At 45.9% G+C, this 12,998-nt stretch overlaps 1 protein-coding gene across 1 annotated transcript in view; it reads right to left on the bottom strand.

The window, feature by feature from the left end:
• LOC147113790 (dedicator of cytokinesis protein 2-like) overlaps positions 1-12,998 on the bottom strand; it is a 611,919-nt gene that overhangs the window by 358,691 nt on the left and 240,230 nt on the right. The window contains exons 18-19 of the mRNA XM_085996164.1: positions 7,456-7,642; positions 1,117-1,214 (exon numbers count right to left, since the gene is read on the bottom strand). Coding sequence (XP_085852290.1) covers positions 1,117-1,214; positions 7,456-7,642 — 285 coding nt within the window. The remainder of the gene's footprint in view (positions 1-1,116; positions 1,215-7,455; positions 7,643-12,998) is intronic.

The raw sequence follows: 12,998 nt of genomic DNA, 5'->3' as shown, positions 1-12,998 counted from the left end.
TTAATTTATACATAATATCACGCAGGCTGTGAACCATCATATTTACTGCAGAGACTCTATCTGGTGTTAAAAGGTGGTTCGTCTGCAGCTGACAACTGTTTGCTATTCATAGAATCATGCAGCACAGAAGGAGGCCATTTGGCCTATCATGTCCCTGCCGGCTCTTTGAAAGAGCTCTCCAATTATTCCCACTCCCCCTGCTCTTTCCCCATAGCCCGGCAAATTTCTCCTTTTCAAGTATATATCCAATTCCCTTTTGAAAGTTACTGTTGAATCTGTTCATGGTATGTGGGAACACAAACAAATCAGATGGGATGTAAGCTGCTATACACATAATAGAACTGCTACTACCATGTGGAGATCAAAATTGTGAACGAATTGTGAGATGATAACAGACGGATTCAAAATGGAGGAAGTCAGCATGTGGTGCTTTGTCTGTAAGGGTTCAAAATGGAGGGGTCAGCATATGGTGCTTTATTTGGAAGACCACATGGACAGGAAGGGGAGGCACCGGATGAAGAGGAAGTCCTGCCCCCACACACATCACAGGAACATGAACGTGTCATGCAGTTGGAACTCCAATCAGCGAAGGTTGGGAGTGAAACTGACCTATCAGAGGGAGGCAGATGAAGGTATACAGGGAACACGTGCAGGAGACCGCTATAAAGGGGATAGACAGAAACATGGAAAATTAGAAGAACAAAGGAAGCTGTTGAAGTGGCCAGTCGACTTGTGCAGTCTACCACTGATCACCTGAGGAGGGGTGTATGTATGTACTGTATGAAGGTCAGACATAGAGTATATAAATATTATATATATATATTAAACTGTGGGCATATGAATTGCCGGGGATACTTAATAAACTGTTAGCATATACATTGCCGAGGGTGCTTCTATGTAAGCTTGAATTTTTAAACAGTAGTGTGAATAAAGATCATTTTATTTATAACAAACTTATCTGTCACTGTTACGCTTATTTGTAATTCTCGAGGTCCGAACAATAGTAGGAAAAAGTCCTACAAGGAGCGGAAAGGAAATAAGTTTACCAATTGTCCCGCGTTATTGAGAAGCTCTGAGACGGAGATGTCTCTGATTGATTGCTACTCCTGACCGTACCTTAACTACCTCTTCTCCGTCCACCATCTTCAGTTTCTCCAGGTTTTCTTGTAAGAGCTCAGGTTTGGTTCTCCACTTCAGAAGACCCAGTAAGCCCACTGTATAAAAAAAAAGCCCCAGTGATTATCTGTGCCAGTCAACGTGGTTTAACTTAAGCCAAAAGCACAATGCTGCCAATGCTGAGAAATCTGAAATAGAAACAGAAAACGCTGGAAAACACTCAGCAGGTCAAGCAGACTCAGGGGAGAGAAACAGAGTTAATGGCCAGATTTTTCTAAAGGGAGGTGGGTTGGGGGCGGGGTACCGAGGCAGGTGGGAAACCCTGGAGGCCGGGAATGCGATCGGAAGCCTCCTGAGGTGGTCTCCTCGCAGGGGGTGGGTTAAGTAGGGACCCGGGATCCAGGAGGTAGGTATAAATCCACTTAACTCCTGGATGCAGCTGTCCCCGCCTGTTTAACTGCCGGGTTTCACAAATTGTGTGAAATGCACCCCCAGGTAGTTAAACACAAAATGGAGGGGAAAATAGAGGCTTCCAGCTTCCAGCAAAAGGTAAATCATGCTTGACTAATCTACTGGAATTTTTGAGGATGTAACTGGTAAAATAGATAAGGGAGAACCAGTGGATGTGGTGTATTTGGACTTTCAGAAGGCTTTCGATAAGGTCCCACATAAGAGATTAGCGTGCAAAATTAAGGCACATGGGATTAGGGGCAAGGTATTGACTTGGATAGAGAACTGGTTGGCGGACAGAAAGCAAAGAGTTGGAATAAACGGGTCGTTTTCTGAGTGGCAGGCAGTGACTAGTGGGGTACCGCAAGGATCGGTCCTAGGACCCCAGCTGTTCACAATATATACTAATGATCTGGATGAGGGAATTGGATGTAATATCTCCAAATTTGCAGTCGACACAAAGCTGGGTGGGAGGGTAAGCTGTGAGGAGGATGTCATGAAACTCCAGAACGATTTGGACAGGTTGGGTGATTGGGCAGGAATATGGCAAATGCACTATAATGTGGATAAATGTGAGGTTATCCACTTTGGTGGCAAAATCAGGAAGGCAGATTATTATTTGAATGGCAATAGATTGGGAGAAGGGGAAGTGCAAAGAGACCTGGGTGTTCTTGTGCACCAGTCGCTGAAGATAAGCATGCAGGTGCAGCAGGCGGTTAAGAAGGCAAATGGTATGTTGGCCTTCGTAGCAAGAGGGTTCGAGTACAGGAACAAGGATGTCTTGCTACAGTTGTACAGTGCCTTGGTGAGACCGCACCTTGAGTATTGTGTGCAGTTTTGGTCGCCTTACCTGAGGAAGGACGTTCTTGCCATGGAAGGAGTGCAGCGAAGATTCACCAGGCTGATACCTGGGATGGCAGGAATGACGTATGAGGAGAGATTGTGTCGATTGGGCTTATACTCACTGGAGTTTAGAAGATTGAGAGGGGATCTCATCGAAACGTATAAAATTCTGTCAGGCCTGGACAGACTAGATGTAGGAAGGATGTTTCTGATGGCCGGGAGTCCAGAACCAGGGGTCATAGTCTAAGGATAAGGGGTAAGCCATTTAGGACTGAAATGAGGAGGTATTTCTTCACCCAGAGAGTGGTGAACCTGTGGAATTCTCTGTCACATAGGGCGGTGGAGGCCAGTTCATTAAATATATTCAAGAAAGAGTTGGATATATTTCTTAAGGCTAAAGGGATCAAGGGATATGGGGAGAAGGCAGGGACAGGGTACTGAATTTGGATGATCAGCCATGATCTCATTGAATGGCGGAGCAGGCTCGAAGGGCCGAATGGCCTACTCCTGCTCCTATCTTCTATGTTTCTATGTTTCTATTACAATATTTAAATTGATGTACCGTCAAAACCGGATGTGGGCGGGTTGGAGGCGGGATCAGGTCGGCAATCCCATTTTTAACACTTTAACTGCCCCCCATGCTCTAAACCCACCCGTTTTTTGATGGGAAAATCCTGGCTAACATTTCCGGTCGATGACTCTTCATCAGAAGATGTTTCCAGTATTTTCTAGTATAGCTTAAGCTTTGTTGCACTGCCTATTTTCTCACACAGTTGGTAAGTGCGGGGGCAAAAGGGGTTTTTGTACCACGTATACGTGCTGTTCAAAGGAATGCAGGCAGCACACTAACTTTGTGCTGCCTACTGATTAGCATGATTGTGGCGTTCAGCCCAGTGCTGAACGAGCTGCTGAGTGGCTGAACGCTTCAGCAGGGGCCCAAGTTGATGCGAGGTTCACACCAATTAAAGCTAGTCTGCACTTCTTAAAGGCAGTCTGAACCTCTTAAAGGGGAGTTGCATTCCTCCTGCAGAAGCTTGGGAAGAGAGTGGGAAGAGGAAAAAAAAAGATTTCACAACGGGAGAGAGCGTGTGCCAAGGATCTCTGCTGCAGCACTGGAGGCATTAGTGGAGGAGATCAGCACAAGGAAAGAGGTCCTGTTTCCATAGGGGGCCAGGAGGCCCTCCAGGAAAATGCATAAAATCCAATGGGAGCAGATAGCCATTGTGGTGAATGCCAGCAGTATAGCCCTGAGGAGCTAGACGCAGTGCAGGAATAAGCTTAACGACCTCCCACGAGTGGTCAGGGTCAGAGAATTCATCTTCAACTGCGCCACTAGCCTCACACACTGCTCGATGCACCACACCCCCATCACTCACCTACCAACAATCTCTATCAAACATGACTCATACCTCACATTCATAGCTTCACCTCACCCTCACACACTTACCACTGCTGCAAGACTCACATACACTGTCAGCGATTTAACCACGACAGGCGTATCACCCAAACACATTGCAATACACACACTGACACACTTCTCTTGCAGGAAAAGGTGGTTCATAACCAGTGCCAGCAGGACCTAACCAGCTGGCCATTATTGGGATGGGCATCGCTGAGCCCGTGGCCAGCGGCAGGGCTGAAAGAATCCAAGATGCCGGTATCCTTATACGTAATCCTCCTTCTCACATCCCATTTCCCCTTCATCCCACAATCTCTTCTGATTTACAAGCTGCACAGGGTGTAAGTATGCACCTCTTGCTTCCCCCCACCAGCCCCACTGCCCTCACCACACCCTTTCCCTTGGGCCTGTCTCCTTTTAGATAGCCAAAAACTGGCACCTGGCCAGGCATTGGTGGAGGAGCACGAAATAGAAGAATACCAAGACACTGATGATGAAGACACAGCACCATCACTCGATTTCACACTCGCAGCCACCAGCTCAGATACTGACACTCTGCGTAGCCTAGACAATAGGTTAGAAGCGGGATCTGCACATGGTGAGTCACTGGGCACGTGTGGCCTGCAGCCAAGGCAGGGTGAAAGGGTAGCGCACTTGCCAGCTCCCCGCAGGGCGAGGTCGCACACGAGTTCTGCTGCAGCGGACTCAGACGAGGACGTCGATGGGACGGCCTACAGAAGAAGGCTGATGGGTATGCACAATGAAATGCTTGGTGCATTGGCAGGCCTGCCAGAAAGCCTAACTGCAATGTCAAGGAGCATGGAGGAGTCCGGCAGCAACCTTGCACAGAGCTTTGCGCAGAGCTTGGAGCCCATGATTTCCAGAATGGAAGTGATGGGCAACTTCAACCATGATGCAGCATCTGATAGCTGATGTCTCGGCTTCCACTGCAGCACAAGCAGAAGCCACTTAACGTCTGAGTGCTGCAGTGGAAGCTCAGACTGAAGTCATGCAAGATCAGACTGCTCTCAGGCAGGCTCAGCTTGCTGCCACGCAAGCTCAGACTGTGACCATCATGGCTGCGTTTACCAGTGTGGAAAGGAGTTTGCAGAGTGTCACAGCAGTCATGACTGCAGCCAGGATACCGGGCATTCACCATCATGATGTGCTGAGCATGGTCGCATACCAACTGCACATGCAGCCAGTGGTAATCTTTGCAGTTGCGGTACATCTCAGCATTTCAATGCGGTGCCCGCAAAGCCGCATGCGTGCAGTCGATGGGGCTCTACACCGCGGGGATGCCCACTATCCTGGCAAAGCCACATACATCTAACCACCCAACATACTTCCAGCGCACGCTCCTAACGCCCGCCCTACCACCCTCACCAAGACGGCGTCCGGCATGGCACGCACCAGAAGTGTACGCACGCTATGCAGATGTCAATTTCGTCACAAAACAGCACCCGTAGCACCAGAAAATCAGGCGCTACAAAGCCGAATTTCTAGCCCACAAACTCGTAAAAAAAGTCAATTTATATAGTGCATTATTACATCCCCTCAAAGCATTTCATATCGAGGATTATTTTTGAATGCGGTGACTTGTGATGCAAATATTTGCAGCAGTCATTCTATAGTGGTGTAAACAACATCCCATTTTTTGCTGCAGTTGATTTGAGGGAGGCCCAAGTAGATGGCCAGGGCACTAGGAGAACTCTCTGCTCTTCTTCAGATGTTGCCATGGGATCCTTTACATCCACCTGAACAGGTAGACTCAGTTTAATAGTTTAACATCTCAGCTGAAGCACTCCCTCAGTACTGCACCGAAGCGCACCCTGGGTCATGTGCGCAAGTCCTGGAGTGGAGCTGGAACTCGAGATCTTCAGACCCAGAAACGAGAGTGATGCCAACTAGAGTTTTGCTAAATACATTTTACTTCTCGCTGCAGAATTTCTTTCGCGTGATGCTTCAGTATTACATAAAGAACTGGCTGAAATAGTGATGCAAATGTTAATGGTATTGTGTAGGTGTTACAATGTCATATGCCTGTGACACATACACCAACACACAAACCTACAACTGTGGGGTTCCTCTTCCCCTTGTGCTCAGCCTCAAAACTGAGCTAGAGCTTCGGACTGACACTGGAAAAAAATTTGGAGGACTACATCGCTCTCTTCACAGTCGTACCAATAAGAGACTTAGGGCTAAAAATTGAGTAGTACCCCCTTTGGGGCGCTAACTTTGCCGGGGGGGGGTGGGAAATTAGTGCCCGACGTGACAGAAATTGAGTGGTAGCGCACTGAGAGGGAAGCGCCCCGTATCCCTCTTGGGGTGCTGCTATGGAATATCGTGGCGCTACGGCCCCGGGGATCGGGAGTGCTGGCAAAAGAGCCCAGCACTCAAGAGAAGTGCCTGACTCCCCAACAGCAGCCACTGTACGATTTAAATTGAGAACAATCTCTGGCATGTGCGTACCGTTCTGCGTGAGTTTTGTGGAGCACACAAGGGGGGGCGGTTCAGGGGGCTGGGGACAGGAGCACAGGCAGGTGGCCAACAACAAAAATGGCCAACCCGCACCTCGCCTTTAAATAGCGTCTCCCCAGCCGCAGGTAGGCCCCCCTGACCCCGTCGGGCATAGCATCCAGCGGTAAGTCAAGGGGCGCTCCCAAAGATCGTGGCCGGGGCGCTGCGCACGGCGATGTTGTCATTGCCGGTGGCGCAGCACCGCGGGGCGCTAACGGTTACCACCGCCACTAATCTCCCGCTGAATTTTGCGGGAAGCATGGGCGACGCTGCGCCCGGGCGCTAGATGCTTTGCGCCCCATTAGCGCCCTCTTAAGGTGCTAACGGGAGGCGCAAAGCAACCGAATTTTTCCCCCTTAGTGCCCCTGAATATCTGTTTAAATAAATATCATTGACGCGCTTTATGTTCTGTGTGAATAGAATGCTTGTCAAGGAGCTTCTGTGTTATGGAAAACCAACTGCTTATGCCACCAGCCAGTTGTCACTCTCTGCTGTGCTGCCCCACAGTATGTGGCAGGGCTCAGTGCTGGTCAATTATCTTCCTGTCTTACATGCCTTAATTCAAAATAAAAAAAGGGGTTGTCCAAGTTTTTTATCTCTGTGGGCTACATAGGATTGTACCATGAGGTCTTGGGTGATGGTGGGGGTCATGTAAGATTAAATGAATGTTCCCATTAGTTCCAAGCTATCTCAAATTGCTGGTCTTAACAGATCTCGGTGGCCTGATTTAGGATTTACCCACCAAAGACTAGCCCTTTCCCAAACCTCCTGGCAAACACAAAAGTAAATCTGGATAAACCAGCGACCAAGAAATATAAGCAAATAAGGCTGAGTTTGAATTCATAGAATTACAACAGTGGCCACACTTCAAAAAGTACTTAATTAACTGCAGAACGCTTTGGGACATCCTGAGGCCATGAAAGGCGCTATAAAAATGCATGTCCTTTCTTTCTTGGATTGCTTATGTAGCTCTATGGATATCTGAGCAATGTAGTAACTGTAGTAAACCAGCAGCCCTTGCTACCACTATTTTTGCATGGATCTCTTCGAGTACATCACAACAGTTCTCTCCCCAACAGCAGCCACTGTACGATTTAAATTGAGAACAATCTCTGGCATGTGCGTACCGTTCTGCGTGAGTTTTGTGGAGCACACAAGTGTTGCGATGATGAAGGTGTCTCTGTAACTATTCGAAAGGCCTCCGCCTACAGTAGTGTTGCTGCGGATGAGTGTAGAGCCTTTGTAATCGGAGGGCTGGCGGGTGGATTGCAGCCTCGAGTATATATTGGCATCTTCCATCTTCTTGCTGTCGCCCTGCAAGCCGGCAACAAAAAGAGAAATAGATAAGATACATTTCTTTTAAAAACAGGTGGGCTGTGTAAGTGAATACACCACTTGGTGTTGAATTGAGCCAGTACAGACGATTATAGAAGTTGCCAGGTTCAATCCTTGCTCCGCGCTGAATCAGCTGACCTTACCGAGGGGTACTGTTAGGGGCCACTTCAGCTGATCTCAATGCTCCTGGGCTAGGAAGGGGACAAATCAGTCAGAGGGCTTCTCGGGCCTGTGGAACCGTACCCCAACTTAAGTTGCCACTTTTACAAGGGGAGAAAGAATTGATTTCTTTTTAAAGTTAAAGGAATAATCAAAGCATTCAAAAAAATACAGACTAGCCACCAATTAAAATAGGCCCTCAAACCCCGAGGTGTTTTCCTCAATCACTGTCAAAAATCAGTTCAACACATAGAAAAATAGGAGCAGGAGCAGGCCATTCGGCCCTTTGAGCCTGCTCCGCCATTCAATATGATCATTGCTGATCCTCTATCTCAATATCATATTCCCGCTCTCTCCCCATACCCCTTGATGCCTTTTGTGTCTAGAAATCTATCTATCTCCTTTTTAAATATATTCAGTGACTTGGCCTCCACAGCCTTCTGTGGTAGAGAATTCCACAGGTTCACCACCCTCTGGGTGAAGAAATTTCTCCTCATCTCAGTCCTAAATGTCCTACCCTGTATCCTGAGACTGTGACCCCTCCTTCTAGACCCCCCAGCCAGGGGAAACATCCTCCCTGCATCGAGTCTGTCTAGCCCTGTCAGAATTTTATACGTTTCAATGAGATCCCCTCTCATTCTTCTAAACTCTAGTGAATACAGGCCTAGTCGACCCAATCTCTCCTCATACGACAGTCCTGCCATCCCAGGAATCAGTCTGGTGAACCTTCGCTGCACTCCCTCTATGGTAAGTATATCCTTTCTTAGGTAAGGAGACCAAAACTGCACACAGTACTCCAGGTGTGGTCTCACCAAGGCCCTATATAACTGTAGTAAGACATCCTTGCTCCTGTACTCAAATCCTCTTGCAATGAAGACCAATACCATTTGCCTTCCTAACTGCTTGCTGCACCTGCATGTTTGCTTTCAGTGACTGGTGTACAAGGACACCCAGGTCCCTCTGTACATCAATATTTCCCAATCTTTCACCATTTAAATAATACTCTGCCTTTCTGTTTTTCCTACCGAAGTGGATAACTTCACATTTATCCACGTTATACTGCATCTGCCATGTACAATATTTGCCCACTCACTCAAATTGTCTAAATCGCCTTGAAGCTTTTGCATTCTCCTCACAACTCACAATCCCACCTAGTTTTGTGTCAACTATAAATATTGTATATAAAGAGTGCTAAATATAATCAGATCCACTCCAACTGAATTAGCATGCTCAAATGGTCACCTGAGGATATGACAGCACTTTATAATCACACGGAGGCATATGGAAATTTTGGATGCAATAAGGTGTACGTAGAAATACATAGGAATACACAGAAACAAGCCATTCGGCAATTACCCTCCACGCAGGCAAACTGTTCTAATCACATTTACTCACCCTGTTCCCATATCCCTTCAACTCCTTTTCCTTCATCCACCTGTTCAAACTGATCGGAAATGTTGACGCAGTTTCTGCCTCAACCACTGACCCTAGAAGTGAATCCCACAGCCTCTCAACTCTGTGTAAAGAAGTTTCTCCTGCCCTCTTTTCTAAATCTCATACATTTAATCTTGTATCAATGGCCCCTCGTTCTTAACCCCTGACTACTGGAAACAGTCTGCTTCTATCTCCCCTGTCCCACCCTTTCATAATTTTAAACACTTCTATCACATCGCCCAGTAATCTGCATTGTTCTAATGAAAAAAGTCCCAATTTTTCAAGTCTTCTTTTGTCTTTGTACTTCCTCATACCAGGCAACATCCTAGTGAGTCTGTCTTGCACCCTCTCTAAAGCCTCACTATCCTTCCTGTAGTGTGGAGCCCAATACTACACACAGAACTCTAACTGAGCTCTTACTAAGGTTTTATACAGGCTCATCATTGCCTCTTGACTTGGAGGATGCAGGCTGAATTACTGTAAATTCAACAGACAAAATCTGCACGTCTTGCCAAATTAAAAACTCCCTTTTACCAGTGAAAAGGGAAACTATACAACGGCTGAAGTGGAGAGGAATATTCAGCAGTTCTAGCCCATGCAGTCACTGAACCAATAAAAAGCGTCCAGCCACTGCCTACTGTCTTGTTAAAGTTAGACAGTATCATCGGAAAGACTTAAATCTATTACCAATGAATGATTCTCTAGATGGCTCCTGAGAGTTTTCAACACTGCAGGGAGAGAGCATTCAACATGCTCTTTATCTGCCAAACACCATCTTTATTAGTGAACTGTATTGTCAGTCAAACTCGTGAACCCACGAACAATATTTGAAACTCTCCTGGAGCATGTACTGAAAGAGCATCATTGTATTTGGATGACACTCTACTTTATGCCCAAGACTTGTGTAGTTACAGGGGCTCCAAGAGTTATCTGGCAGGGTCTATCAAGCTGAACCTGACGCCCCATTTATATTGCAGAACCACCTCTACTTGAGCCTCTGTAGTCCTACTTATGAGTAGGATCAAGTACTCCTTAAATTCTAAGTTGCAGGGGCAGTGTCAAAACCCACGGGCAGGTTTGGAATTTTGCAAGACGGGGGTCAAAGGTTGCGTAACGGTGGCAAGAGTTGTGAGCAGCCCTTGAAACTCCCGCTCTATAAGCGCAAGTGATAACAAAATGTTCGACAGTCTGATGGCTGTTTAAGGTCAATGTAATAGTGAATGATGAAGGAGAGCATCCAACCTTCCAGTTGCAGTTGTCAGAAGAAGAAGCACAAAGTACTTTTGCCTGGCAGTGTAGCAGAGAGCAGTGGAGATGGAAAAAGCGCTTGTTAGTGAGACCTGTGTTGAGTGAAACCTTGACACAGCCATGTTAGTGAGGCAGGACACGGTATGATGAGATTTATTTTTGCCTATCTTGACACAAAATAATGCAAAACATTTTGAGTCCAGCAATTGGATTTCCAAAATTTTTACAATCACTTTATTGAAAGGAAAAAACTTTCTGTCATGTTCTTTCACAAGGCACTGGACCAGAATTTGCTGGCAAAATAACAGTGAGTTTAATGCGCATGCCGTTATTTGTGTGTAAATCATCCAACAATTTGTGGCGAGGAAGAGATACCCTGTGAATTGCGAATTGCTGGACTATTTGCGCCTCTCCGCCATTAGCCTCGTGAAAATGGCAGCTCATCGTCAACTTTCCCGTGAGTTTCAAGAAATTGCTGCCTTTGTGCACTAATTGCCAATTAAACTCACCGCATAAAGTTAGGTCTGGTACTTAACAGCGTAAAGACCCTTTTAATGACGAGATTTATGTTCCTGCAATGCCACTCAACCTCTCCGGCCCAGAAAGGGAACAATTGAAACTGTCGAGTCTCATATCTATGAGTAGTAAATTGGTCTTAGAGACTTTTAAAATAAAAAATATATATATTCTGATGGCAGATTCATAGACCAACATTTTTGAGCTGATAACACTCCAGAGTTCAGCTAGTGGAGGGAGACCAGTTCTCCTTTTGTAAACTAAACTCATATAGCTGTTGGAGGGTTTGGCATACAAGCTCTTCACACGGTCGTAAGACACACCTCCCCCGCCCCCACTCTCTCATTCTAACCCATTTATTTTAAATAGGTTAATACCTCCACTAAAATAGCAAACAGGGAATGTCCTATTGAACAGATTACATAGAAACATAGAAGATAGGAGCAGGAGTAGGCCATTCGGCCCCTCGAGCATGCTCCACCATTTAATGAAATCATGGCTGATCATCCAAATTCAGTACCCTGTCCCTGCTTTCTCCCCATATCCCTTGATTCCTTTAGCCTTAAGAAATATATTTATTACATTTTTGCATGCTAACATCACAGTCACTTTTTGAGACTGTAGTGTAAAAACATCTTTTTAGTTAGTTACAGGGTTTAGAGGAATTTCCCCAGATTCTGAATGAAGTGAAAGTGAACATGTGACAAAAGAGGGCAAATATCAGTGGAATTGTCTGTGGGTAATGGGTTGTGTTAGAAGTAAGGTGACTGAAGGAGGAACCTTATTATAAACATTAAATGTAGCTCAGTGATTATGGTATTGGATTCGCAACTCAGAGGTCTTGAGCTCAAATCCCACCAAGGCATTGAGAAATTGTTATTTTTTGTTATTTAAAAAAACATAACATAATTATGTAAGCTATTGGATTGTCATGAAAACTGAATTGATTCAATAAGGGCAACCTGCCACCCCTACGCTGCCCAGCCTGCCTGTGAGTCCAGCTCCACACTCTGTGGTTGACTCTTAATGTCCTCAACAACAACAACTTATATTTATATAGCACCTTTAATGTAGTAAAACATCCCATGGCGCTTCACAGAGACGTTATCAAACAAAATTTGACACCAAGCCACATAAGGAGATATTGTGGCAGATGACCAAAAGCTTGGTCAAAGAGGCAAGTTTTAAAGAGCGTCTTGAAGGAAGAAAGAGATGCAGAGAGGTTTAGGGAGGGAATTCCAGAGCTTAGGGCCCAGGCAGCTGAAGGCACGGCCACTAATGGAGGAGCGATTGAAATCAGGAATGCTCAATAAGCCAGAATTAGAGGCGCGCAGATATCTCGGAGGGTTGTGGGGACATCTAGGCATGGGCAATAAATGCTGCCATGCCAGTACTGCCCTCCCCACAAGAACCAATGAAAAAAGAATCCCATCAACTTCTCATTTTTTCTATATACACCATTGTCATATTACCTACTAATGCCCATATAACCCCAATCTTCTGCTCAGCAAATGGAAGTGTGATGGGATGTTTAGGCACTGAGAGATGGGCAATAATATTACTACTGATGCCCATATCCCGAGAGCAAAATTTTAAAAATAACATAAATCCTGAGCACTACTGCAAGGTAAGCCATGACAGTAGGTGAAAGGAACATAGACCCAAAGAATATAGGTCTGATGTTAGGGAAAATTCCTTTGTACAAAGGCATGACTAACACATCAGGGTTGAGACTGAAGGTAAAAACTGTGATTTAAGATGCTTTTGGATGCTGTGATGGGTTTTACCTGGACATGTATCACCATTCCTTCATCATTGCTGGGTCAATATCTTGGATCCCCTACTTAACACCATCGTGGCAGTCCTGCAGCGGTTCAAGTAGAAGGCCCACCACCTCTTCTCAGGACAACTAGGGATGGGCAATAAATGGAGCCTTTCCAGCATCAACCACCTCCTGAGAACTAATTAAAAAGTAGTG

Source organism: Somniosus microcephalus, chromosome 8, assembly GCF_052327205.1.
Source record: "Somniosus microcephalus isolate GS21.2 chromosome 8, FLI_Smic_1.0, whole genome shotgun sequence".
Lineage (NCBI taxonomy): Eukaryota > Metazoa > Chordata > Chondrichthyes > Squaliformes > Somniosidae > Somniosus > Somniosus microcephalus.
This window is presented reverse-complemented; position numbering and strand designations above follow the sequence as displayed.